Consider the following 26,702-nt stretch of genomic DNA (forward strand, 5'->3'; position numbering starts at 1 on the left):
TAAATTCCATTGCAACCCAAATTATTCCATGATTCTGTGATCTTAAAATGACCAGGCAAAGTAAATAAGTGCACTTAGAGCTACCTCTGCAATCTCCTTGTTGCTGTATGTTGCTGTTACTGCCCAGTTTTTGGCTACACATCTCTGAACATCCAAGTTTTCCACTGGAATTCCTAGGAGTTACACTCATTAACACAAGGTACCTTGCTCAGTAGCTCTCAGTACCAGGCTGAATTTTTCTTAGAGATCAGATGACAGATCTCAGTTTTGTGCTAAGGACAAAGGATGTTCCCTCCTGATATTTTTATATCGAAGCCTTTCTTCTTTTTCCTCCTTTCTGTTTCCTCCTTATTTTTCCTCCTTATTTTTCCTCCTTCTTTTTTCTCCTTTCTTTTTCCTCCTTGTTTTTCCTCCTTATTTTTCCTCCTTTCTTTTTCCTCGCTTTTCCTCCTTATTTTTCCTCCTTTCTTTTTCCTTTCTTAGGAGTGTGCAGGCTGATACGGAGCCTGGTGGTGTGGGTTTGGCAGAGCTGAGACTTTCAATAGGCACTGGGCTCCACTCTCCTTCAGCATATCAAAAATCCCAGTCCCATCCCCTTTGGTTTTTGCTGTTCCCTTATTTCATGCTATTTATTAACTGGATTTCATTTGGGATCAAGTGGCTGTCAGTTGCCCATTTGATTGTTCTCGTGATGTTTTCTCACCAAAACCAGCATCCTGCTGAGTGGTGTAATTGCTGTGGAGCCAGTGCCTGTGTTTCCAAGGCAGTGATTTTCTGATGAAATTGGACATCCTGCACAGCACTTAGAGCTAATTCCAGAGCATATCAATAAACAATGGCCAGTGTGCTCATTATCCTCACCACAGTAACTTCTTATTTTACAGCTGGGTTCCTTTACTTGAATATTGATGCAAACCACCAAATCTGCAATGAAATCACTGCTAAGTTATTAAATCATGCTGCTTTTCCTTCAAGCTTTGCAAGTTACCAGAAATTAAATAATTTCAGTATAGTATTGTATGTCCAGGTATCAGCTCTGGCTTTTTTCTGGGAGCAGTGAGAGCAGGAACAAAAATCCCACCTTTGGAGATCAGTGGAACCAGGATGTATTTTTTGTGGCTAGACAGCTTTAAAGGAAACTAATTTAGTCGACCGAAACCCATCTTTATGAAATCGAAATGCTGAAATGAAAGGCAAGTGGGGTTTAAAATCCCAGTATATCCTCCCTCAGGTAGGCTGATATTGGGAGTGTTTGCTGTGCAGCAGAAGCAATCACAGCAGTGGGGAGATGGACCCAGCACAGTTTACAGACTTGTTCTGCTGATTACCTTTTCCTAATAAAAATACAAGAGCTGCTTAAAACCTCTGTCTGAAGCTTCTGGAAGCTGCCAGCTTGGCCTCAATTGGAGCACATGGATTGTTGAATAATAATAAGTCTGTTGTGAGAATTCCAATAATCTTAATGTAAACCCATAGAAATCTCATAAGGCAACTCTGTTCAATGGGCTCTCTACTCCATGTACAGGCATATGGCAATTTGTGGTGCTGTGGTTATCTTCATTGCTTTATGCTGATCCTGAGAAAAATCTGGTTTTTTTTTAAATCATGAACGTTCCTTGTCTCCCCAGAATTGATTGTAGTTGGCCGTGCAGTGGTACACATATGAGTTTGTAGCTTCTTCTAGGGCAATAAGTCTTTTTGCATGTTGTGAAATGAAACTTTCTGAACTGTCACTTTTTATGAATACCAAAAATAATTTGGTAAGAACTGGGCACACTGGGTGTAGAGTGAGGGGTTGGTGGTGGAGCAGTGCCTAGGACAGGTCACACACAGCACTGGGCTGGGCTGGTGTTTAATCCTGATAAAAAGCCTGTGCTCAGCTTCTCTTTATCTTGTGCATTTGAATAATTTTTTAGCGGTGTACTCTGGTTGTGTGTCCTTTGGATTTTGGCTCAGCCCAATTCAGCTCAGCTGATAACTCAGATTATACATGGGGAGAGCTGGGCTTGATGATGGCAGCCTTTGGGCTGGGTTGGAGCAGTGTGTTTATTTCTGGGGAGTGAAAAAGGTGCTTGATGTCTTTTCAAGAGGGAGCAGGAGGCTTGGAGACAGGAATTCTGATCCTGCTGAATTTGTGTTTGCAGCTGTCACTTCTCTGAGCCTCTGGCATGAGTTCACTGCAGTGATGCTCTGAGCTGGACTCTGTGCTCCAGGATTCCAGCCAGGCTGTTCCAGGAAGACCCAAATTCTTGCCATGGATCCATAGTAGGATTTGTTTCAAAGTCACAATTCAGCAGGAAAAGTGCTGTACTGTGGTTATTGGGAAGAAAGTCATCCCTGGGAGGGTGGGCAGACCTTGGCACAGGGTGCCCAGAGAAGCTGTGGCTGCCCCTGGATCCCTGGAAGTGTCCAAGGCCAGGTTGGATGGGACTTGGAGCAGCCTGGGACAGTGCAAGGTGTCCCTGGCCAGGGCAGGGGGTGGAATTGGGTGGGCTTTGGGGTCTTTTCCAAGCTGGGCCATTCCATGACATGCTGGCAGTTCATTTGATGAATCTGTGTTTTCATTTGGATTGGAAGACAAACCAGGATTTTTACAGGCACAGGGAAGAATTTCTTCCCCATCTCCCATCCAGCCCTGCTCTCTGGCAGTGGGAAGCTGTTAGTCCCTGCTCAGCTGGCTGCTCATGCTCAGGATATCCCACACAGGAGCAGGAATCATGGATGGGCCTGGAATGGAAAAGGTTAGGCCGAATAATCAATGTCCCTGCAGCATCCTCAGCTCTTGGCAGTGCTGCTGCCTAGCAGGAACACAAATGACAATGCCTGCAAGGGAGAAATTGGTGCTAACAATAAAATAAAGATGGAAGAAAAAACCCACAAAATAAGAATGAGAGCATTTTAGTAGCAGTAAGAGCCATCACAGATGTGATAAATTAGCTCTTTAATATATTGAGCACAAACTTGAATCCCTTCTGTAAGCTCCACATGGCTCCTCCCAAGGAGTTTGCCCATGCAAAGCTGAACAAAACCTCAGTTTCCTAAATGCCAGGTAAACAGAAGCAGCATCCAGGTCACACAGCAGTGAGTGATTCCCTCCCTTGCCAAAGAAGAAAGTGCAAATAGATATTATAGCTAACTCTGCTGGAGCCTTGTAATCTTACCAGGCTAGCAGATACTTCTCTTGCCATTATTATTTTCTCATTAACTTAATATTGCAGTGAAAAAGAAGATGGGAAAATGTCTAATATTTGTACATTGTCCGATAATTAAATACTGCTAAGATGTGTCAGCTCATTACTGATCCTAATTAAAGTAGTTATTTCCATTTTCACCTCAGACATGTGTGTAATTAAATGTACCTGGGAAAGAATTGCCTATTTTCTTGAAATAATCAGCAGCAAATGTGGCTGGGCTGGATCCTCCCATGAGGTCCTGTTGGATTTGTCCTGGCACTGGACTGGGAACTCTGCTTTGGATGGGGAGAAGGAAACAAAGGCAGATGGTGAAAATATCTGAAGAAGTTCCTGCATCTTTGGAAGCTTCTCTGTCTCTCCAGTATCTTGGGCTTGGCTGTAGCTGCATTCCTTTATCTGGGGATATGGAACTGTGTTTATCTAGGATTAAATGAAAGGCAAATAGTCCAAGGAGATGAGTTTTGACATTGCTGGTGTCAGGGTAAAACCAGGATAATAAACACACACTTCCCAAGTGCTTTTCAAAGAGTTTTGTCTTTAAATCACTTGCTGAAGTAGCACCTTCTCTTCATACCCAGAGGGAGTATTTAAACAGTCTGGGGTTGTCCCAGGGCTCTTGTTCACTGTGAATGCTGAGGGATTTCTCCTAGGGATGTGGATATTGGCCATTTTCCTGTGCTCTCTGCAGCTGCATTTTCAATTCCTCTTGGTCTTGAACAAAGGTAGAACTGCTGCTGTCTCCTGTGTCCAGCTGCTGTTCTGGGCTGGAGGTTGCTTGGGGTGATATTAATCAGCTGGCTTTGTTTTTAACCAGGTAATGACGACTCTGACATAGAAATCCAGGAGGATGAAGGATCTGACAGCGAGGGGGATTTGCAGATCACGAGGCACCGCATCAGCACAGAAGCTCTCCTGCAAGGTACCCTAACCCTTCCTGAGCTGCCTTGATCCACAGGGATGTACTGGAATTACCTGAGTAGCTGCAAATGTAAGAAACCCCTGTCACCCTTCAGGATATTGGCACTGCTCAGGAGCTGTAGGGGGATAAAGCCCTGTGCAAAAAAAAAAAAACCAGTGCTTCCAGGGGAGAAAATGAAGGATTATTTACTGGGGAAAAAAAATTACTGTGTGGGGAAAATCCTGCCTTGGTATTGCCTTACACATTCCTGCAGCAGTTCTGTACAAACCCTTAGGGAAGCAATACCATTTCTCATTGCAAAGCACTTCTTTCCCTGTAGCTGTTGGCACCTGTTTTAGCTGGGGAACCTTCAGTGAGTCAGTAAAGCCACCTGCACTGACTGGGCACAGGTGGAGCACACCTGAGCTGCTGCTCCCAGGGACAGATGTGAGCCTGCTGTCCTGTCCTGCTTCCTGGGGAGTGCAGCTGCAGCCTCTGGCTGCTGCTCCCACTGCTGACAAGCAGCTCAGAGGAATTGCTGTGTGAGGGTCTGTGTTTCACTCAGGTGGGAGAAGAAATGTTCTGCTTAGTCTTCAGTCGAGCAAACCACAGCCAGGAAATCGAGGTCGTTCCTTTTGTTAGCAGTGAGGGATTCTGAGCTGGCAGCACAAACCCCTCTGGGGTCTGGAGGAAGTGCCTGAGTGGGGCTTTCAGGTCCCACCACTCCTGCTGGAACCTGTTCCTAAGATAAACTGCAAACGTGGAGTTTTGTGAGTGGAATTTTGCTTCCCTCTCTCTGACTGAGACAAGGGAAAGAAGCTGATGTTCTCAGGTCAGTGTTATTTACGCATTATAATCCTCCCTTCCTTTGTTTTTCTTGAAAATTGAAAAGTCTTGTTAAGTGCTAGAAGCACTGATACTCTCTAAGGAACATTTTACATAGGTATTGGAAAGGTTTGTACACAGGTTTTAGAGCTTTGGAAGGTCCTGTAGCTGTCTGTGATGCTTCACCTCAGAGAACACCATAACCTGAGTCCTTGCTGCTCTTAATAGCAGTTTTAGAGTTTTACTCTAAAAGTTGTAGATTTTGCTTCCAGTAGATTTTTTCTAGGAAGGGCTTTGTTTATCATTAATTACCCTTAATAGAAACTCAGTATTAGCTCATGAGACTTTAAGACCTGAGGTGAATGTCAGAAGCAGCAGCTGCTTTAGAAAACCAGGGCTGAATATTCTCTGCCTGTTTGCTATTAAACACAACACAGATCTGCTTGTGTACTTCAGCAATTTGCATTTAAAATAAATACACTTAATGATCAAGGCAGCATAACAAGAACATTATTTCTATTAATTACTGCTTTTTTTCTTGACTCAGTGTAAGACATTCACCTTCTTTTGAAGCTTTGTGTTTTCTTACATGTTGATGCTGCTGAGCCACGTTTGCTCTCAAACTGAGGAGAAAGAGCCCACTGTGCTCAGTCTCTGTGGCTGCTGGGGTGCACTTTTACATCTCTAATTCCCCTCTTATCAGTGCTGGGAGATAAGGCTTCCTCCCTCTCTGTGGTGGGCAAATATTCCAGTGTGTTTTGCCATTATAGAGGCAAGATTCTCAGGGGGAGATAATCCCTCTTTATAGGCCACTTGGTGTAATTGTGAAAAATCAGCACACTCACCTCAAGAGCCCTTTCATCATCTCTGTCTAGATGCAGCAAAATTCAAGGTAAATGTAGGTTTGACAATATTGCTCCTAGTTTTATTCTTTCAGACAATTAAAAGACTTGAAGTTACAGGATTTGGTTTCCCATGAAGCAGCAAAGAGGGGGAGCTTGGGGAGACTTGTGTAGTGCAAAGAGAAAATCGACCCCTTCCCCACATGCAGAGAAGAACAGGCAAGAGCATCTGAAGAAGGAAGCTGGAATGGGCTCTGGTGCTTTGACTTCAGTGCTGCTGGGTCAGCAAACATGGCAGAACCAGCATTAGGGAAGCAGGAAGGGCTCTGATCCAAGAGGGAGAAGGGAAGTGAGAGCTCACGGCTGGGAGAGCAGGAGCCAAGCTGCAGGTGCTGCCTGTGGGCCTGGGAAACTGCAGCTGCTTTATTGTCACAATATCACACTTACAAGAAAGTCCTCTCCTTAAGGGGGCTTATTTTAGTAAACCCAAGCATCACTGATCATTTGCTTTTGTAAATTAGAGAATACACTGATTTATCACAGAATCACAGACTGCTTTGGGTTGGAAGTGCCCCAAAGTTCATCTCATCCGACCCCTTGCCATGGCCAGGGACACCTTCCACTGTCCCAGGCTGCTTCAAACCCTGTCCAAACTGGCCTTGGGCACTTCCAGGGATCCAGGGGCAGCCACAGCTGCTCTGGGCATCCTGTACCAGGGCCTGCCCACCCTCCCAGGGAGCAATTCCTTCCCAATATCCCATCCATCCCTGCCCTCTGGCAGTGGGAAGCCATTCTCTGTGTCCTGTCCTTCCATCCCTTGTCCCCAGTCCCTCTCCAGCTCTCCTGGAGCCCCTTTAGGCCCTGGAAGGGGCTCTGAGGTGTCCCTGAAACCTTCTCTTCTGCAGATGAACACCCCCAGCTCTGCCAGCCTGGCTCCAGAGCAGAGGGGCTCCAGCCCTTGGGACATCTTTGTGGCCTCTTCTGGACTCACTGCCAACAGCTCCTCGTCCTTCTTGTGCTGGGGACACCAGAGCTGGAAGCAGCGTGGTCTTTACATTTTAATTTTAGCATTGTCAATGTGAATAAAATTTCACATCCACTGTTATTCTGTCTGGCAATAGATATTTGAGTCTGTGACAAATACAATAGACTTCCCTGAATTTGTGGTGGCACTTGCAATAAGATTCTTGTTTTGTCAGAGAGCCAAAGAGAAAGAAAGTCCTTCAACACTTAAAGTCTTAACCATTTGCAGTGTTTTTTTTCTCTTGCCTGAAACACGCCATAGATGTTTGCAGCAGAGTGGTTGTTCATGTGCAGCTGGGGTGGACTTTGGGCACAGCCTTGTCCTGGGAATGCAGAAGCTGCTCTTCTGGATCTGCTGTAGCATCCAGCCAGCCAGGCCTCTCCCCAGCCCTGGCTGAAAGAAAGTGTTTGGGGAAGCACATGGGAACTTCCTTCAGCTTCCCTGCTGCTCTCAAGCTGTTTCAACCCTATCTCTTGTGGCTTGCAGAGTAAAGCTAAACCTCAGTACATTTATTTTCTCTTAAGAACCTGTCCAGTCTCCACTTGAACAAAATAGATTTTTGTCACCCATACTATCAGAAGTGACAGGTTTTGAGGTTATACTATGATTCCGTGTGCAGATCCATCTTTTCCGTCACTTGGACCAGAGTCCTGAAATGCATTGTGGCATCATGAGGATCTCTCCCTCTCCAGAGGTGGCAGGTGGGGACACACAGACTGGGACACACTGTGCTGGTGACAAGGCAGTGCTGCTAAATTAAGCTGAAATAGTCCATCCTTGTGGAGCTGTGCCTGTAACACACCTTCTATTCCACACTGCCAGGGTGTTTCAGCTCCTGTGACCCGTTCCTCCCTGTGCTGTAGCTCTTGTTTCATTTTATATTTTATATTGGTGTTAAGGGCTGGTTTTGTCCTGACCAGACCACAGAGACCATTTCACTACTGAGGAACAGTAAGAACAACTTCAGCCCCATTTGATCTTTACTGTAAGAAGACAGCTTTATAAAACCCTGGTGTTTTAGCAGACAGTCAGTCCAAAGTCACACAGAGAGGGCAGCTCTCTTGGAGCCCCTTTCCTTGGCAGAGGTGGCCCAGAGGATCAGGGTGTTAATGATGTGCTGGCAGAGAGGACACTTGCTGCTGAGTGCCTGTGGTACCCTCTGTGCTGGGGGAAGGCTTCAGAGCCTGAATTATCCCTCATTCTTTTCAGTGCTGTACGGAAGAGGAGAACTTTGACATGCAGATCTTCTCAGGTGAGCCTCCACAGTCCTGTTTCCAATCCTTCCATACCACAGGCAGACTGAAAAGCAGGGAAGTCCTGTTCTCAGTGGGAATTGTCGCTCTGCTTGTGGAATTTCTCTCTCCAGCTTGTGGCCATGTTCAGATTTCTTCAGTGGAATTTCTTGAATGTTTTCCTACACTCCCAGCCTCCCCCAGGTGTGGGCCATCCCAACATGAGATGTAGTGAAGGAGGAGAGGCTGTAGGTCTGAAATGGTGGGAACAGCTCCCTCACTTCCAAGCTGATTTCCTTTTCATGGAGGTGTAAGAAATAAACGGAAGTGTGTTCCCTCAACAGCAGCTGTGCTGTGCTTAATGAGTCCCTGGATTTTGGTAATGCCTGGAAAATGCTACTGGGATGAGGATCTTGCACTAAGGGAGGGATTGCTCTGCTCTGCCCTGGTGTGATCTCACCTCAGGTCTGGGGCAGTTGTGGGTGCCACCATATCAGAAGGATCCGAAGCTGTTGGAGAGTGCCCAAAGGAGGGACATGGCCATGGGGATGGGTCTGAGAAGCAGCTGAGGGCACTTGGATTGTTCAGCTGGAGGAGACTGAAGGAAGAGCTCAGCAGAGGCTGGAGATCAGGGAAAGGTTCCTCCCCAGAGGGTGCTGGCACTGCCCAGGCTCCCCAGGAAATGGGCACAGCCCCGAGGCTGCCAGAGCTCCAGGAGAGCTTGGACAGTGCTCAGACACAGGGTGGGGTTGTTGGGGTGTCTGTGCAGGGCCAGGAGTTGGTCTGGATGATCCTTGTGGGTCCCTCTCCACTCAGGATATTCCATCATTCTGTGATGAAGAACACAGTGTCCAAAGGGCAGCAGTTCAAAAGGATCAGGCAGAAGGTTCATCCTATTGTTCTGTGTGTGGAAGGGAATGTGATGCAGAGGGAAGACAGGTGTCTCCTGTGAGCTCATGCTGTGAATTCACATTAAGCACTGGAGGCTGACTGCAGATCTCCAGACTAGGAGCAAAATGTGTCAGCTCCAAATCTACCTACCACCCTCCCAGGCTGTCCAGACTCTCAGGTTGTGTGTCACTCCTTACTGTGACACACAGGGTTAACCTGTGCCCACTGCTGGGTGAGGAGCTGGAAATCATCCCAGCCCTTTGGCTGCATCCCAGGCAGCTGCACAGGTTGGTACAATGGTGAGCATCACACACAGGGAAGATGGCAACAGCTCACAGGCTCCAAACCAGGGATGCACGTTCCCTTCTGCTCCCTGAGGCCTCGGTGCCTACAAACCATGGCCATGCACAGGGAGAAGATTTGACTCCAAAGGTGCAGTGAATCACAGCCTGTTCATTACCAGCATCTTCACTAATTACTGCTCTGTACAACCTGTCCCAGCTGAATTCACATTATCTGTAAGGAAATACCACAGGCTCTCTCCTCTTGGAAGCTGTGGGAGCCCAGCTGAACTGAACCCAGGAAACCAAGTGACAACATTCCCAGCTCTCCCTGGGCCATGAAGGTGACTCCTCTGGTTCTTGCCTGCCCCCAGTACACACAGAAACACACCATGGCCATTCCCCACACAGGGAAACATGGGGGTTTATGGTCTGGAAAATAGTGAAAATAATGTTCCATGGAAAATCTGATTTCTTTCCTCTTTACATGTTAGTGCTCAGGTGAAATCCCAGCCCCTCTGCATCCTGGGGTTTCTCCTAGGAGTGTCCCAGGGTTTGCTGCACAACCTAACCCTGCTGATCCCACAGTTGCACAGTTCAGAGATGTGCTCCTGGCTTAGACAATGCAGGGAACCAAGTCCAGGCAGTACCAGGTCCTTGAGTTCCTCCAGGTGTGAGCAGTCTCCATAGGATGTCTGCACTGTTCCCACTGATGGAGGAGCAGCATCCTGCATCCTGTGAGCATTCTCTTTGGTCTTCCCATGGCATTTTGAACTGTCCTATTCCATCAGCTCTCCTTATCTGATATCTTGAGTCTCTTTTGTATTCAGAATCTCTCTGAGTTTTATCTTACTGTAGGAGCTCCCTGCAGCTTTCTCCTTTTTGAGACAGTAATTCCCAGTTTTACACTTTATGCTGAGCCTTCTACATTCCAGTTAAACTCAAAAGTCCTTTGTAGGCTGGGCAAAAATGGGGTTCTGTTTTCATCTAAGGATGTCAGGTATAATCACCTCCGAATTGATATCATTTAGTCTAGCATAAATTAGAGCAAAAGTCTCCAAAGCCTGAAGACAGATCTATCCAGAAATCTTGGAATTCCATCTCCACTTCCTGTGTTATCAGCAGCTGCTGCATAGAAGCCACTGGTTTTTATATAAAGGCATAAAATCCTTTTAATGATCTGCCTTGATACAACAAAGGGGTTTTGGTGAGCTGTGGATGAGTAAGGCAGCTTTTTCCTACCACTAACTCAGCTCAAATTGCGTGGGACAAGGGGGACCTGTCATCTTTTGTGCTTTGGGAAATAGAAAAAAAAGAGGTTTTCCAGGGATTATTTTAAAGTTACCTTGTCTTCATGCTAAAACCAGCACAGATTGGATTGTTTTAGGTTGGAACAATCCATATTTGGCATGGAGGAAGCTGGTGATGACAGAAAACCAACAAATGGCGAGATGGGATGGACACAGCAGGGCTGGAAATAGGATCCAGTGTTGAGGGGGTTCTGTGCTGCAGCAGCAGGGCTGAGTCACCCAGGCAGTCCACGGGAGCTTTTTCTTGCTCAGAGCACTGCTCTCCCATTTCCAGCATGTCCAGGCTCCCTCCAGCCAAGGAGACCTGCTAACATCTTCCTATTTCCTGTGGATAGCCAAAAACAGCCAAGCAGGCACAGTGTGTGCTCCCCTCTCAGTGAGATCCCCACCCTGCAGATCCCCACCTCCCTCTTCAGCCTCACACATCAAACTCCCAACAGGAAATTCTCGAGGTTTGCCTGGGCATGGCCAGGGGTTCCTGTGATTCTATCCATCCTGGAATATCAGAAAGGGTCTGAGCTCCCTAAAGGACAAAGGGTTCACCACGTGCAAAAACCAGGCTTTTGTTCTCTGTATACCAAAGCAAAGGAAGAAATGTGTCAGTTCATGGATTTTTTGGATTGGAAGGGACCTCTCAAGATCATCCAGAGAAACCTCTCTGCTCTAACAGGAGGTTTGAGCTGCTTGTCCAGGACCACATCCAGTTTTTGCATATCTCCATGGATGGAGACTCCTAAACTTCTCTTGGCAACCTTGTTCCAATGTTTGACTGCCCTCACCGTAAAAAAAGGTTTCTTGATTCAGATGGAATTTCCTATTTCTTAGCGTGTCCATTGCTGCTTCTCCTGCCAGAACTATCATGCTGGAATAAGGTAGCTCTGGAAATATCACCCTGACTGGAATTAAAATCATAGAATCATTAATGTTGGAAGGAAAACTCCAAGATCATTGAGTCCAGTGTTAATTACTGTCAGCCTTACCCCCTCCTACCTTCTCCTGAACAATGAGGCTTAATAAGGGGGTGACTGCATGAATTGGGATCTCATCCTTTCACTGAGGGATACACCCTGAGCTTTACCCTTCCTCCTCCCTCCCTGGAACCATGAGCCAGGTTTGATGGGGATTCTCTTTGCTCCTGGAACCATGAGTCAGGTTTGATGAGGATTCTCTTTGTTTCTGCAGGAAGAGTTGGCACACGGATCGTGGGATCAATGCAAGGTGGAGACACAGAGGAAGATGTGAGTAGCCATCTCGTGTGTCTGCTGAGCTTCTCTGACAGGGCTTTAGATGCCAGCCCTCTCCTCAGCTGGAGAGACACTTTTTTGCTGTTGAATCCTCATACCCCAGGCCTGCTTTTCCCCTCCTTTCCAATGGCTGACACCTTTCCTTGGCATAGATGTATACTTCCTTACTTTTCCTTTGTTCTTGGAGTCTGTGTGCTTTCACCCCATACTGCAGTGCAGAACTAGTGGCACACAGGCTACAGAAATGCTGTTGTGATCTATGGGGCAGGTTTCTGGGAAGAGGGACCAGTGCAGTGCAGCAGGAGTTAAATACATGGGCCTAAATCCCCTTCATTGCTCTAAAAAGTCATTCCTTGGAGTTCTGTCCGTGGGCTGTACTGGCAGCATCAGTCCTCTGGAGGGTGGGGCAGGGATGAGAGCAGGACTGTGAGCTTTGCCCTTGGGATTCCTGCTGCCTCAGGGCTCCTGGGGTACATGTGAGTGAACAGTGTAAGAGGCACAGAAATATTTGCACAGGAGGCACTTGCTCTGTCTGTGCCCAGCCTTTGGCATCCATGGGCTGTCTTTCTGTGCCTCTGGGCACACCTGAGTGGCTACATCTGCACCAGCAAGCTGGAACCAGCTGCTGGGTTGTGGTTGGCATTTGCAGTTAGCTCTCCCCACCATCCCAAAAAGCTGCTGCCATCCCAGGAGCAGTGGGCCTATTCTCTCCAGGTGATGCTGGAACACGGTTTTGGAGAGTGTAGGAAACAGTACAACTGTGGTGACTGTGGGTTTGTGTTTGAGTCTTGCTGCTGTTAATTCCCAGTGTGGATGGAACCTTTCTGTCTCAATCCAGCAGACACCCATCAGTGCTGCCTGTCTCATGGAGGGAAGTTCAGACATTTCTGGGAATCCCAGAATGGTTTGAGGTGAAAAGGACCTTAAAACCCATCTTGTTCCACCCAGAGACACATCCCACTAGACCAGGTTGTTCAAAGTCCCATCCAACCTGACTTAAAATGATTCCAGGGATGGGACAGCCTCACTTTGTGTCTTGAAGAGGAACGTGCAGTCTGTTCTTTGCTCCTGCCAGAATGGGTTTGGTGAAGGCTGTTGTTGCCTCCTGGACAGCCAGACCCATTTCTGGGAAGGGAGAGTGCTGTGCTGTGGGTGAAGATGTCATTTTAGTCCCAGTGCTGCCTGATTGTCCTTGGCCATGTTCATGACAGATTTGGACAGTCACCCTCTGCGATTTCTGTTCCCTTTAGACTTCCTTGCTGGCAGCTCTCTCCCTGCTGGCACAGCCCCAGCAAATCCAGGGGTGGAAAGCCAAGCCCTTCAGTCTGTGACTTCCCTCAGTGCAGCCATTTCAGTAGTCTCATGGCTTTGCCCTCTGCTGCAGCTTCTCAGGGGTCAGGGATCTTTGCAAGCCTCCGTGTGTCCCAGCTCAGGGAATGAAACCAGTGAGGCTGCTTGGAACCCCTCAAGGAATTCATGGAGTTAGGAAGAGCCAGTGGTGTGTGGCAAGTGATACCCAAGCTGTGTCTGCCTTTGCTGCCTTCTCCCCTGCTCCTAGCCTGGGTACCTTCTGTTTTCTTTTATGTTCTTGTACTTTTTTTTTTCCCTACTCTGCCTCTCCTGTTGCTCCACTCTGGCTCTCCAAGGGGACCCCAGCCCCAGCACGGCCAGGCCGGCGCAAGGCACAGGTGGGTTCATTGTCTTCCACTTCACCTTGGTTCTGTGGTCTCACAGTAGCTGTGACCTGAATTTTAAACACCCTGCCAGGCTTTTAATAGCCCAGACCCAGCAGAAGTCAGGGAATTTGTGTTCATCAGCCCCATGGGGTGGGGAAGGACATTTGCAATCCATTGGGAGTGCAGAGGAAGCCATTGCTGCCATCCCTCACTCTGGGCTGGCAAAGAGGCCTGGCCATGGCAGAGCTGAGCTGTTCATGGACTCTTGTTTCCTGTCCTACAGGATGACTCAGGGGATAGTGAGATTGACCTGGATGAAGATGAAGATGAGGAGGAGGAGGATGATCTGGAAGATGACAGCATGGAAATCTCCCCAGGCAAATCCAGTCTCCGAGCAAGGAAGCCAGAGCCACTGGAGCAAAGTGATAATGACTTCTGACCCTTCAGTAGCAGGAGGCCTGTGGAAGCACAAACTTTGGAGAGGCCAGGAGCTAAAACCCTGCTGTCTGAAAAGTGTGTGTCAGGGTGAATTCAGGAGTTGGTAAATAATGTTCATTAAACCTGAAAATTAAACTTGGATTGCTGGGTTTGTGAATTTCAAAGCATGAGCAGTTTATCCATAAAGAGAATCACAGTAATGTGCACTTATTTCCATAATTGCACTAAACTGGCTCTTGTGCACTGCAGTGCCAGAAGTCTCACTCCAGTGAGCATCGTGTGCCTGATTTCCCTGCATTTTATTATGTCCAGATAGATTTCTTTGGCTTAATAAAACTGGATGAAAAGCTGCTCCGGGAATGCATTTCAATTGGTTTTAAATCTGGCTTAAATCTGTTTATCCCAAACATACCCTTTACTTAATCAAGGGCTTGTCTGCACAAAGAGCAGCACCAGGTAGACTGAAGGAGTGAAGTTAAAAGTAGGGAAGTCTCCAGGGACACTTCAGAGCCTCTTTCAGTGCCTAAGGGGCTCCAGGAGAGCTGGAGAGGGACAGGGGACAAGGGATGGAGGGACAGGACACAGAGAATGGCTTCCCACTGCCAGAGGACAGGGATGGATGGGATATTGGGAAGGAATTGTTCCCTGGGAGGGTGGGCAGGCCCTGGCACAGGGTGCTCAGAGCAGCTGTGGCTGCCCCTGGATCCCTGGGAGAGTCCAAAGGCCAGGTTGGATGGGGCTTGGAGGAAGAGTGGAAGGTGTCCAGGCCCATGGCTGGGGGTGGGAATGGATGGGCTTTGAGATTCCTTCCAACCCAAACCGTTCTGTGATGATCTGAGCCCTGAGACCAGGCCCAGTCTCCCAGTCTGGGCTGCAGTTTGAGTCACAGTTTTTTATTTCCTGTACTGTAGGTCCAGCTGGAGAAAAAGTGACTCCATAATGGTGTGCACAGAGCTAGAGCCCCTCTCTCCAGGCAGCACTGCCACCTAGCCTCCAGCACAGCCAGCAGGTATTTGGCAAAGCCACTGCTGCTGTAGCTGTTTGTGCCAGGCAGGAGCAGGAGCAGGAGCAGGAGCAGCAGCAGCAGCAGCAGCAGCAGCAGCAGCAGACCCCTTTGCCAGTGAGCTGAACTTTCAGCTCTGGGCAGTGGAGCACAGCCCATCCCAAATGTCCTGCAGTGCAAGAACAAGGCTGCACAAGGCATCTTCTCATCCAGGAACTAACTTATTCCCAAGTATTTACATCTCCAGGGCTCAGCCCAGTGTTTCTGGGATCAGCCCCCAGGTCCCTGCAGCAGCCACTGGCTGTCCTGAGTGTGGCAGTGAGTCCTGGCTGGGCTGGGGACAGGGGACAGTGGCTTCAGAGGGCTCTGGGGGTTCACAGTTTGGCTGCTGGGTTACCTGCAAACCTGGCACCTCTGGAGAGTCACTGGGTCTCTGCCACACTCACAAAGGCACCACCCTTGCTCTCCTAGTCAAAAGGTGACCTTCTAGGGACAGACCCTGCAGCTGGGACACCGGGAAGACGTATCCCAAGGTCACAGAACACCGATGACAGCAGCAGGAGATCCAAGAGCTCCAGCCTGAAGTTGAGAGGCAGAACTTTTGAGCTGAGAGTGTCCTGGTGTAGCACCAAGGTGTGGTGGAAACAGCCCACCCTCAGGCAGTGCAGTTCCTTTTACATCCACCCTCCTGTTCCTCCATTTTCCTGAGGACTCTTTATTTTCCAAGGTCCTTCTAGATGGTTCCGCTCCTATGCCTTGCGTTACCTCTCTCTTCAATAGAGAACAGCTCTACCAAACACTTCAGGTGTGCCTGGCCAGCACCAGCCTGTTACTGAGGGCACAGCAACAGCCAGAACTTGCTGGAAGACCCCAGGTCCACAGAACCACACCCATCTGAGCAAGGCAGCAGCAAATCTCTTGTGTCCATCTGGAATTTCAAGGGGGGCATGCAGGACTGGGCTGTTTTTAGCCAGAGGTGACAAAGCACCAGGGAGATCACAGGAGGAATTGCTGCCACCAGCAGATAAATCACCCACAAAATCAAGGTCTGGCATGTGGCATCTCCCCCTGCTCACTCCTTTTTGTGTTTCCCCATTCCTTGAAGCTCCCCCAGGGTCTGGATGAACACAGACATGGGTATACACATCCACCATCAGTCTTTCAACATGACTCTTGACCCTCCTGCACTTCTGATCCAACACTCTTGATCCTCCTGGGCTGTGCCAGGAGCTCAGGAGCTTTCCTTGCCCCAGTTCTGGTCCCTGAGATGGGCACCAAGGAGCTCCCTGCAGTCACCCAGGGCTGAGGGACCCCAGGCCCCCCTCCTGCAGCCAGGCCCCTCACACATCCACGACGCAGTGGGGCGCGTTGGTCCGGATGGTGTCCGAGATCATCTTGGCTCCCGACTGCCCAATGCGATTGCCCTGCAGGCTGGGAGCAAAGAGAGGAGCTCAGGCTGGGGCACCAGGCAGAGCAGGATCCAGCTTTGCACCAGCATCTGGCATCACCTGTTCCCACCCCACTCCATGGCAGGACCCTGCTCCAGGGCACTCTTGGTTTGAGAGCCCTGTGGTAGCCAACTGAGGAGCTGGACAAAGCCCTGGACAGCTGGAGGGGCTGAGCCACTTCTCCCCTGGAACATCTTGGAGAGTATTTGTCTTTTGAGGTGGTTCTTTTGCCCAGAGGCATCTCTGGAGAGGAGCTGAGGGGTCTGGAGCTGTGTGGGGGTGGTGGCTGCCAGGATGCCTCTGCCCTGTGGATTGGTTCGCGTGGTCTCCCCCATCCCTGCCTTTCCCACCCACTGCAGCAGTTACTTACTTGACATAGGTGAGGCCGTGGTTGCCCTTCAGGGCCGTGGCAATGCAGATGGCTCCCTCCATGCCCAGGGAGTTTTCCTGCAGGCTGCGGGAGGCAGGAGGGTCAGACAGCAGCAGCCAGGGACATGTGGCCACCAGGAGGGAGTGCATGCACTGGGCATTGGGAAAAGCCACCTGCTCAGGGTTTGCCCTTCTGCTCTTCTCTAAGGGAATGTCTGGAAAGGCTGTTCCTGGCTCAGCCTGGAGTGGGATACTCACTTGAGCCGGCGGAGGCTGCGGTTGACCCTCAGCGCTTGTGCCATGGCCTTGGCCCCTGCCAGGCCCAGGGAGTTTCCCCGCAGGCTGCAAACAAAGGCAGAGTGAGGAAGGACAGCCGGGGGTGGTCCCAGACAGGAGGAGGGGGAGAAGTGACCACACACAGCGAGTCCAAGGACAGGTCTGGGAGATCACCATGCAAGGGTTGGAGCAGTGCTGAGCCAAGGGTCGGGCTCTCAGGCACCCCAGCAATCAGTGGCACAGCTGGGGGCACTTGGTGGCCCCATGCACTTACTCCAGGATCTGCAGGCTCTTGTTGACCATCAAGGCTTCTGCCAGGGCTTGGGCACCAGCCGCGCCAACTGAAGCCACTTGCAGGCTGCAAGGGAAGAGGGACCCTTCAGCACTCGTCCTGAGGTGGCCATGGTGTGTTAATTAGGATAATTAGGCTGTGACAGCAGGGCCGTGCTGCAGCCTGGATACTCACTGGAGATCTGCCAGGGTGGTGTTGACCTTCAGTGCAGCGGAGAGGGCAGCCATGCCCTCGTCCCCAATGGCATTTTCCTGCAGGCTGGGACAGAGGTGCTGTGTGTACCCATGGCCTTGAGAACCCAGGGAAGCCAGCACAGGACCCAGCATTCCCAAATGGCTTGGGAAAGCTCCTGGGTCACAAGGCATTTAGAGCATCCCGAGCCAAGGACACACAGTGGGGACACAGCGGATTTCCAGTGCCTCAAGGGACACCAGGAGAGCTGGAGAGGGACTTTGGACAAGGGTTTGCAGGGACAGGACACAGGGAATGGCTTCCCACTGCCAGAGGGCAGGAAAAGATGGGATATTGGGAAGAATGAGGTGGGGAGGCCCTGGCACAGGGTGCCCAGAGAAGCTGTGGCTGCCCCTGGATCACTGGAAGTGCCCAAGGCTTGGGGCTTGGAGCACCCTGGGACAGTGGAAGGTGTCTCTGCCCATGGCAGGGGTGAAACTGGATGGGCTTTAAGGGTCCTTCCAGTAGGGCCCAGGACCTATCCACCCATGTCCCCACTTACTCGAGGCTGGCCAGGCTGCTGTTGGCCCATAGTGCTTGTGCCAGGGCCGTGGCTGCTTTGGCCTGGATGAAGTTCCACTGCAAGCTGCAAACAGGAGTAAATGAGAGGTGAAGCCTTGGTCTGTGAGCGTGACCAGATCCTTCCAGGCTCCCATCTGCACCCATCCAGGGATGTGAAAATCCCATGGGTCCATCCAGGATGTCATAGTACCCCTCCCATAGAGCGTGGCCAAGGGGTGGCACTGTCACAGCCTGGCAGGGCTGAGGGCCAGGAGCAGTGTCCCTGCCCATGTCCAGGGGCTTCAAACCCAGGCAGGCCCAGGGGGAAACTCACTGCAGGGACGTGAGTGCCCGGTTCTCTTTGATGGCCAAAGCGATGGCCTTGCCCCCGTCGTCACACAGCAGGTTGGCCGCCAAGCTGGAGGGACAGAGGACTCAAGTCACACGGGAAAAGTTGAGGACTACTCCAGGGACACCACGGGGTGGTCTGGGTGCCCTCCTAGGGGCCATGGGACTTACTCCAGCTTCCTGAGGGTGCTGTTGCTCCGCAGGGCACGGGCGATGGCAGGGCCGCCCTCCTTGCTGATGGAGTTCTCCCGAAGGCTGGGGAAAGACAAGGGGCTGGGGAGGAGCAGCCAAGGCAGGGCTGGATCAGCTGCTCCCCCTTTGCCTCCTGCTTTGGGGCTGAAGCCATCAGTTGAGTAGAGCAGTTTGGCTGAGACCTCCCCCATCAGCTCCAGCAGCTCCACTCCGTGCCCCTCCATTCCCTGTGTTTCCTCTGGGCACTGGTGGCCCATCAGGGCTTTTTGCCAGCCTCCCACCCTTGCTGTCATCCTTTCATTCCAAGACATGGATGAATTAACCCAAAGGGAGAAAGATAAAGACGGAGAAAAGTTCCTCACAGCTGGAGGAGGGACCAAAGCTGCTTTCAGCATCTCAGAGCACTTGTGGAAACAACCAGGCACAAGCTCAGACTGCTGAAAAGCTCCCAGGTCCCTGCAGTAGCTTTTGGCCAGGGTGGCTGGAGCGACTATCACTTACTTGAGGCTGAGGAGTCCCTTGTTGGAGCAGAGAGCTGCTGTCAGCGCTGTGACCCCTGCGCTGCTGATGGAGTTGCTCTGGAGACTGAGACAAATGGGGAAGGTGCGAGGATGGGCCAGTCTTGGCATCACAGCTGGGCTGCAGGGTCACGTTTGGGGTGCAAAGTGCCCATTTCATCGAGAAAAGGGCATCTCCAAACTCAGGGGACAGGGGGAGCCAAGGCAGAAAGACCAACCCTGGAGCATCCAGGGCAGGATCAGCCATTCCTGCTGAGCACAGCAGCACCAGCCCCAGCAAGCAGAGGGGACAGGGTATGCCAGCACTTTGGGGCAGCCTTGTCCCCACCTGTCTGTCACTGTGGCTGCTGGTTCAGCTGGGCTTGTGGCTGCCATGGGTTTGGGATCCTTGTCCCAGGGACAGAATCAGGGCACAGCTACTCATCACCAGGAGCCATCAGCTCTCCTCTCCAGGTGCTGTTCCCATGGGGAATGAATATTGCACTATTCCAGCCTGACTGCCAGGCCTCAGCCTGTTACCTCCCTCCTTGGCCAATTCCCAACACTTCTGAGAGAGAGAAGACCCAAAACTACTGATTTCCTCCAAGAATAAAAAGTCATCACTGGATTTTAGGATTAATTCTGTCAGTGCCCCTTGGTACAGGCAAGACTAGCCTGCCTGCTGCTGGAGCTGCCACAACGTGTTCCAGCCTGCACATCCAGGGAATGTGGAGTGGGACAGACATGGGGAGGGGCTGAGGGCTTGAGGGGTGGCAGATTTTGCTGGAAGGAGGAGGCTGGGCTCCATTGTAAAGGGCAAACTCACTCAAGGCTTTGCAGGCTGTGGTTCACCCTCAGAGCTTCAGCCAAGGCAATGGAGCCGTTGTCTCCCACCGAGTTGCTCGAGAGTCTGAGACAGATGAGGAAGTTTTGGAACTGCCAGCAAGGGATTCACCTCCCCCAGGCTCTTCCTGCTGCAGCAAAGAGCCTGAATTCGCTGCCACCTCATTTCCCACCTACGTACACCTCTGTTCTCGTGGCTGGTTTGAGCTGGAATAGCTTTCAATGTTTCCCCAGGGCCTGGAGCCCTGCTGCTTCCCTCTGCCAGAGGGGAGATAGCTTCTCCTTTCTTTGTGTGATTCCCTGCATCCCTGGAGATACAGAGAGCATCTCCACAGGGCTGCTCTCTCTATCCATACCAACCCTCCCGGGCAGAGCCAGCAGTGTCCCTCCTGCCTGTCACATGTACCTGCCCCTTTCCTGCCATTCCTGCCCACAGATCCCGGGAGATGTGGCGCTGGCACTGCCATCCCTCCCCCTCCTGCTGTGCTCACATCAGCTCCCTCAGGCTGCAGTTCTGCTTCAGCGCCTCTGCGATTCTCCGGGCGCCCTGGGCTCCGATGGCGTTTTTCTGCAGGCTGCAAAAGGGAGGAAGGCACCAGTGAGTGGCAGGTGCCACATCCCCATGGTGGCACCGCAGCCTGCTGGGTGGCTGGAGGGGAGGACACCACGTGCTGGTCACTCACTGCAGGGTCACCAGCCTGTGGTTGGTCAGCAGGGCCTCGGCCAGGAAGGTGGCCCCATCCTCCTTGATGCAGTTGTGCTGGAGGCTGTGGGAGACAGGAGTGAAGCCGTGCCTGGATGCTTCCGCAGCAGGGCCAGGGGCTGTGCAGGGCAGTGGTCACCTGGCCTGGGGTTTGCTTGCCCTCATCCATGGCTTGAGAAAGGGGTCTGGCCTCAAGCATCCCTGACCAGGAGTCTCCTTCCCTCCTCTCCCATGGGATTCCATGAAACAGCACCCTGGGAGCTCCCATGCACAGAAAGGATCTTGACCTGGACCCAGACCCCAACCCTGCCCCACTGGAGCCAAGAGGCAGGAGAATTCCAGCTTTCTGGCCCAGGGCTGCCCCAGTCCCTGGGTCTGTGCCAGCTGCACTGGTGTTCACTGCCCGGCACACCTGGCCCAGGGTGTGCCCAGGGTCTCCCCATGTGCTGGGAGCTTGGGAAAATCCCAGTGGGACAGAAGAGGGATGGAAGGGGGCCTGCCCTGGGCGTTTGCTCCAGGAGGTATTACAGAAGTTGAGACTTACTTCAGGGAGAGCAGGATTTGGTTTTTTTTCAGGGCATCAGCCAGGGCTTTTGCTCCAGTGGGGCCGATGGAGTTACTCCGCAGGCTGGGACAGGACAGGCAGAAAAGCCAAGGTTAGCAAAGCCAGACTGGCACAGGCCCAGTTTAAGCCAAATGCCTCCATATGGCACTGCTGAGGTGGGACATCAGGCCAGCAGATTGTGGTGGTGGCTTTAGGGGCTGGAGACCCTCCCCAGCTCGGGGCCCTCCCCAGGTGGGATCCAGCCCTGCCGTGGGCAGGGAATGGTTCCCAGTGGGAATGTGTGCAGCACGGGATCTGGGGAAGGGGAACACTTACTCCAGCACCATCAGGCTCCTGTTCACCAGCAGCGACCTGGCCAGAGCTTTGGCTCCCTTGTTGCTGATTTGATTTTCTGCCAAGCTGCCCAAAAAAATGGAAAATTGGGTGTTTTTCTGGAGGAGAAAGAGACTGGCACAGACCCTGGCATGTCCCAGCATGAAGCTGGGATGGAGAGGGGAGGGGAGGGGAGGGGAGGGGAGGGGAGGGGAGGGGAGGGGAGGGGAGGGGAGGGGAGGGGAGGGGAAGGGAAGGGAAGGGAAGGGAAGGGAAGGGAAGGGAAGGGAAGGGAAGGGAAGGGAAGGGAAGGGAAGGGAAGGGAAGGGAAGGGAAGGGAAGGGAAGGGAAGGGAAGGGAAGGGAAGGGAAGGGAAGGGAAGGGAAGGGAAGGGAAGGGAAGGGAAGGGAAGGGAAGGGAAGGGAAGGGAAGGGAAGGGAAGGGAAGGGAAGGGAAGGAAGTTTGGTTCAGGGTACAACCAAAGTGATGGATGTTCTCTTGGAGTGGACACCAGGCAGGGACTGCAAGGACACTGTTTCTGGACATAAGATTCATTTGTGTCCTATTAATGAGCTCAGATGGCAGCATGGGCAGCTCTGTGCAGCCTTGAGGAAGAGCAGGAGGTGGGGAAAGTAGGAACCCATCTGTCTGGGATGAGGCATCTCCCTGTGTGGGGGTCAGGAGCCTGTCCCCTCCATGCAACAGGTGCTCCATGAAGAGCCTCGAGTGTCCAGCAATCTGCTGTGACCTTGGGAAGTGTTTTTTTGGGATAACCCGTGGATTTATGGACATTTTTTTCAGAACAGTGAGGAGGGAGTGGTTCCAGGAAGATTGGGCAGGACAACCTTAGGGTAAGTTCACTGTGCCTGGGTGCAGAGGATCGTGTGGGGCTGTCCTTGTCATTAGGCACCCTGGGGAGGCAGCGGGGGAGATATTCCTGAGGGACCCTCACCCTGGTTTTGTGATGCCCCCAGCTCCACACTGCATCCCCAGGACATCCCATCTGCCCTGGGCCAGGTCTTACCTGAGCCTCTGGATCTGGCAGTCCTTCACAGTCAGCACACTGCCCAACAGCTCCATCACGTCATCCTTAAACTGGTTATTGTCCAGCCTGCAGAAGACACAAGGAAAGAGCAAGAGCAAGGGTTTGGAGACAAAGTGGAGAAAGCACGATCCTCCTGTGACATCTGCCTGTCCCAGGTGGAGAAGCTCAAGGGCAGAAGCGGAGCTGACCCAGTGCCACCCCAGGGAAGCTCTCTGCAGGTGGACAACATCTGGTGGACCCAAAATCCCTGTTGACAACTGGGATTGTGAGTTCCAGGGGAGAGAGAACTCATTGCAGCCTCTAGTACTTAGAGGAGACTTAAAACAGGGAGCAAGTATAAACTAAAAGAGGAGAGATTTAGACTGGGAGTTAGGATGAAATTGCTCTCTGGGAGGGTGGGCAGGCCCTAGCACAGGGTGCCCAGAGAAGCTGTGGCTGCCCCTGGATCCCTGGAAGTATCCAAGGCTTGGGGCTTGGAGCAGCCTGGGATTGTGGAAGGTGTCCCTGCCCAGGGCAGGGGATGGGACTGGATGGGCTTTAAGGTCCCTTCCAACCCAAACCAATCTGTGATTCCACAATCACAGCCTGGCATGTCTCCTCACTTCTCCCAGTGCAATCCCACCAGGACTCACCTGAGGTTGTGGCAGAAGAGGAGCTGGGAGAGCAGGCTCTCACAGACGTTGTAGGTGAGGCAGTTGGAGAGGTTTGTCTCCTCCAGGCAGACATCAGAGACCTGCAGGAGGTAAGCCAGGGCAGAGCAGTTGGTGGGGGTGAGCATCCCAGCCAAGCTCCCGCTCCTCATGGCCTCCTCCACAGCCTTGGCGGTGTCGGTGTGCTGGATCTCGTGCAGGCAGCGCATGGCGTTGACGGCGCGCGAGGAGATGGCGTGCTCGGTGTTCAGGCAGCCCTGCAGGACGCCGATGGCCTGGCTCCTGAACCCGCTGTGCTCGTCCTGCACCAGCAGCCACCCGCACAGCAGCCTGTTCACCCGTGGGGACAGCAGCCCCGAGAGGAAGCGGACAAAGATGTCCAGCTGCCTGTCCTCAGCCCGCAGCGCCCGCTGAACGGCGCTCCTGAAGTGGGTGAGGAAGCCCAGCTTGGGCCAGGACACACCGCTCTCCGTGAAGAGGTCGAAGATGGCCCGCTTGGCCGCCATGTAGTAATAAAGAGCTGCCAGGAACTCCTGGATGGTTAAGTGGGAGAAGTAGTAGGCGGTGGAGGCCTGCATGTCCTCCTTGAGCAGGAGGCGGGTGGAGAGGCTGCTGTGCAGCAGGGAGGGGTCGATGCCGTAGGCCTTCATGTCCTGCTCGTAGAACACGTGTTTCTTCCGGAGCAGCCCGTAGAAGGCCAGCCTGCCCAGGCTGCCCACCAGCTTCTTGCTGGTGTTCACAGCCTGCTCAGTCATCAGGGTTTCTCTTGGCTGCTCCAGCCAGTCACCGCTCAGAGTCATTTTAAAATAGTAGGAGTAGATTTCTGACAGGGTCCTGGGGACCACGGCTGCTTCTTGGGATTGATCGCTGCTGTGTTTCAGGAAATAAGCAATTGAGGACCCAGAAATCCAGCAAATACCAGGAATGGTGCACAGGACATGTAGTGACCTGTTAGCCTTGATGTGCTGCAGAACTTGGCTGGACAGATCTCTGTTGTCCAGGAACATCTGGTCCAAGAAGTCCTTCATCTCTGCAGCCCCAAACCCTCGGATTTCCGTCATGCGGTCCACCAGCCCGCTGGGAATCTGCCTGGCTGCCGCCGGCCGCGACGTGACCCACACAGAGGCCTCCTGCAGCAGGTTTCCCCTGATAATGTTGGTGATCAGGTTGTCCACTTGGATCTCCTTTTTAGGATCAGTGCAAACCGCTGCATTGGAAAAATCCAAGGGGGTCTTGAACTCATCCAGGCCGTCGAGGATGAGCAGGGTCCGAGCGGCTCCGGCCGCGATGCAGCCGGGCTCGGGGATGTGGGGGAAGGCCGAGCAGATGAGGCGCTCAGCAGAGAGCTTCTCATAGGTGTTGAGCTCTCGGAAGGTGAGGGGCAGCACAAACATGATGTCCCTGTTGAGCTCCCCCTTTGCCCAGCTGCAGACAAACAGCTTCACCAGAGTGCTCTTGCCAATCCCAGCCACGCCGATGGTAACAGAGATCCGAGGGGGGATGCTGACTTTGGAGAGAGGCAGGAACAGCTTTTCCAGGGGGATGCTCTTGGATACGTTTGGCAGGCCTTTGGTGGTTTCAACCTGCAGGATGTCGTGCTCCTTCTGCTGGATGTCGGTCAGGCCTTCCACCAGCAGCAGGTTGGTCAGGCGCTGCAGGGCTCCTGTCTCCAGGCCATTCCCACAGGAGCTCTGGAGGCTCTCCAGGTGCTTCTGCACCATTGGCTCTGCACAGAGAAATTAAACAGGGGTGAGGAGGAACCACGAATGCAAATGGTAGACACCGCTTCACTTTTCTGCCGCACCCATGCAGAGGGAAACCTCACAGAGCCTTTACATCCTGGTGGGAAGGATGGCAGGGCTCAGAAGGCACCAAGAGGCCTAAAGGGTCCTGATCAGCCTCACAGTCAGCCCAGGAGCCGATTTAAGCTCAGCCCAGGGCCTTCAGCCTCAGCTAAAGCTATGTTGTAGGAGCTACATCCTGCTCTTGGAACTTATCGCCCTGTCCTTGCCTGGTGTCCACTGGACTGTGTCTGAACCTTGTTTCCCTTGCTGGGCCTGATCCTGACCTCTCAACTGACTTCCCAGCTCCACCTCATTCCTGCCTTATTACCATGGACTCTCTGATGAACTGGACTCTTGGCTGAACCTGGTGGCCACCTCTGGACCTGCCCTGCTCACCTGGCTCAGGTATCACAGAGAAATTAAACCCTGCAGCAGAGGCTGGACAGGCAGGGGATAATGGTGTGAGAGATTTGGAGCAGACATCAGCCCAAGGATGGAGCCTTCCAGCCAGGAGGGAAACCAGGGAAACCTCTCCTGGCAAAAGGGTTGCAGAGAGAGCCTGAATTTCGGGCCGCCAGCAGCCAATAGGGTCAGGCTCAGCCATCCTTTTCCTGTTCCCAGCCTGGTGCTGGGACTGGCTGCTGTCATCTGGACACTGGGGACATTAAAAACTCCTCAGGCTGCCCAGAGAGATGTGCAAAGAGCAGTGAGGGGCCTGGAGGAAGCTCTCTCAGACCTGGCAGAGAGCCCTCATCACACTGTGTCCTTCCCCAGCAGAGTCGCTGAGATGGCACCATCACCTGCACGGATGCTCCCAGCAGAACTGCCACCACCCCCCAGCTCTGTGCACACCTCAGGGTGCTCCAGGCCACGTGTGCAGCCCCCTGGCTGGGCTGCCTACCATGGACAGTGATGTGGAGGTAGAGCTGCGAGTTGGAGGTCTTGATGAAGCTCTGCAGGGACTGGGAGGCATGGCTGCCCTTGCCAGCCAGGACATCCACCACAGCCCTCACCTGCTCGGGCAGGGGGCTCGCTGCCTGCACCTGGGCAGCCTCCTCTGCCGTCAGGAGCTCCAGCCTGTGCAGGTGGCTGATGATGTCCTCCAGGAACTGTGGGGAGATGGACCTCGCCAGCTGCCTGCCGTACCGGTGGATCCAGGACCCTGTGGGACAGGACAGAGGGACATGTGGGTCCTGGACCAGCCTTGGGAATGAGGGTGAGTGAGGGGTGACAGAGAAAGGCAGTGGTGCAGAATTGCCTGTGACTCTGAAGGTAGCAGGGGTGAGCTGGAGCCCTCCACAGTGCCCTGTCCAAGCCCTCCTTGGAATGATGCCATCCCAAAGGCCTGGCAGGAGTCTTTGTTAAGAGCTGCTAGGTCAGGGCAGCAGCTACTGAAATTGTAGCCAAAGAGACTGAAGAACACAGTCATGAAATGGTGTTTTCTCCTAGAATCCAAAGCCATACAGAGAAAAAACTCTGAGCAAGACCATTTCTCTCCAGAGTCAGCCGTTCCCCCAGTGCCAGCACAGCACTGCCTCGGATCTGCTCATACCTTGGTGCCCCACCTCATCCCATTTCTGACTCCAGAATTCCCCCAAGGTGACAGATCTGCCCAACCACCACTCACCTTCCATCAGAGGCCTCCTGTGACATGGGTGGTCCCTGAGCGAGGAGCTCTGTGGTGGCAGCAGCGTCCCATGGGCCACCTCCTGGGCCCTCCTGGCCAGCTCACAGCACCACCCAGGGCTCCTCAGCCCCTGCCCATGGTCCTGCTGGAAAAAGAAGAGA

The 26,702-nt window shown here is 52.4% G+C and overlaps 2 protein-coding genes across 3 annotated transcripts in view; one reads left to right on the forward strand and one right to left on the reverse strand.

Annotated features, from left to right (window-relative positions):
* Positions 1–13,888, forward strand: part of CLUAP1 (clusterin associated protein 1) — a 55,822-nt gene extending 41,934 nt beyond the window's left edge. Inside the window, exons 10-13 of one of the 2 annotated variants that reach the window (XM_062503675.1) lie at positions 4,009–4,113; positions 11,680–11,735; positions 13,388–13,429; positions 13,701–13,888. In XM_062503675.1, coding sequence (XP_062359659.1) covers positions 4,009–4,113; positions 11,680–11,735; positions 13,388–13,429; positions 13,701–13,856 — 359 coding nt within the window. In that variant the 3' untranslated portion in view covers positions 13,857–13,888. The remainder of the gene's footprint in view (positions 1–4,008; positions 4,114–11,679; positions 11,736–13,387; positions 13,430–13,700) is intronic. The other variant, XM_062503676.1, reaches the window with a different exon arrangement.
* A 2,310-nt stretch (positions 13,889–16,198) lies between these two features.
* On the reverse strand, positions 16,199–26,567 carry NLRC3 (NLR family CARD domain containing 3). Its single transcript, XM_062503708.1, has 18 exons — positions 26,542–26,567; positions 25,928–26,076; positions 23,113–24,856; positions 22,460–22,546; positions 21,439–21,522; positions 21,103–21,186; positions 20,539–20,622; positions 20,347–20,430; positions 19,839–19,922; positions 19,017–19,100; positions 18,495–18,578; positions 18,310–18,393; positions 17,977–18,060; positions 17,418–17,501; positions 17,226–17,309; positions 16,934–17,017; positions 16,677–16,760; positions 16,199–16,289 (listed from the first exon to the last, which is right to left on the reverse strand). Exons 1-18 carry the CDS (start codon positions 26,565–26,567, stop codon positions 16,199–16,201), a joined length of 3,189 nt encoding a protein of 1,062 aa, XP_062359692.1.
* Positions 26,568–26,702: the final 135 nt, after the last annotated feature.

Source organism: Cinclus cinclus, chromosome 16 (assembly GCF_963662255.1).
Source record: "Cinclus cinclus chromosome 16, bCinCin1.1, whole genome shotgun sequence".
NCBI lineage: Eukaryota > Metazoa > Chordata > Aves > Passeriformes > Cinclidae > Cinclus > Cinclus cinclus.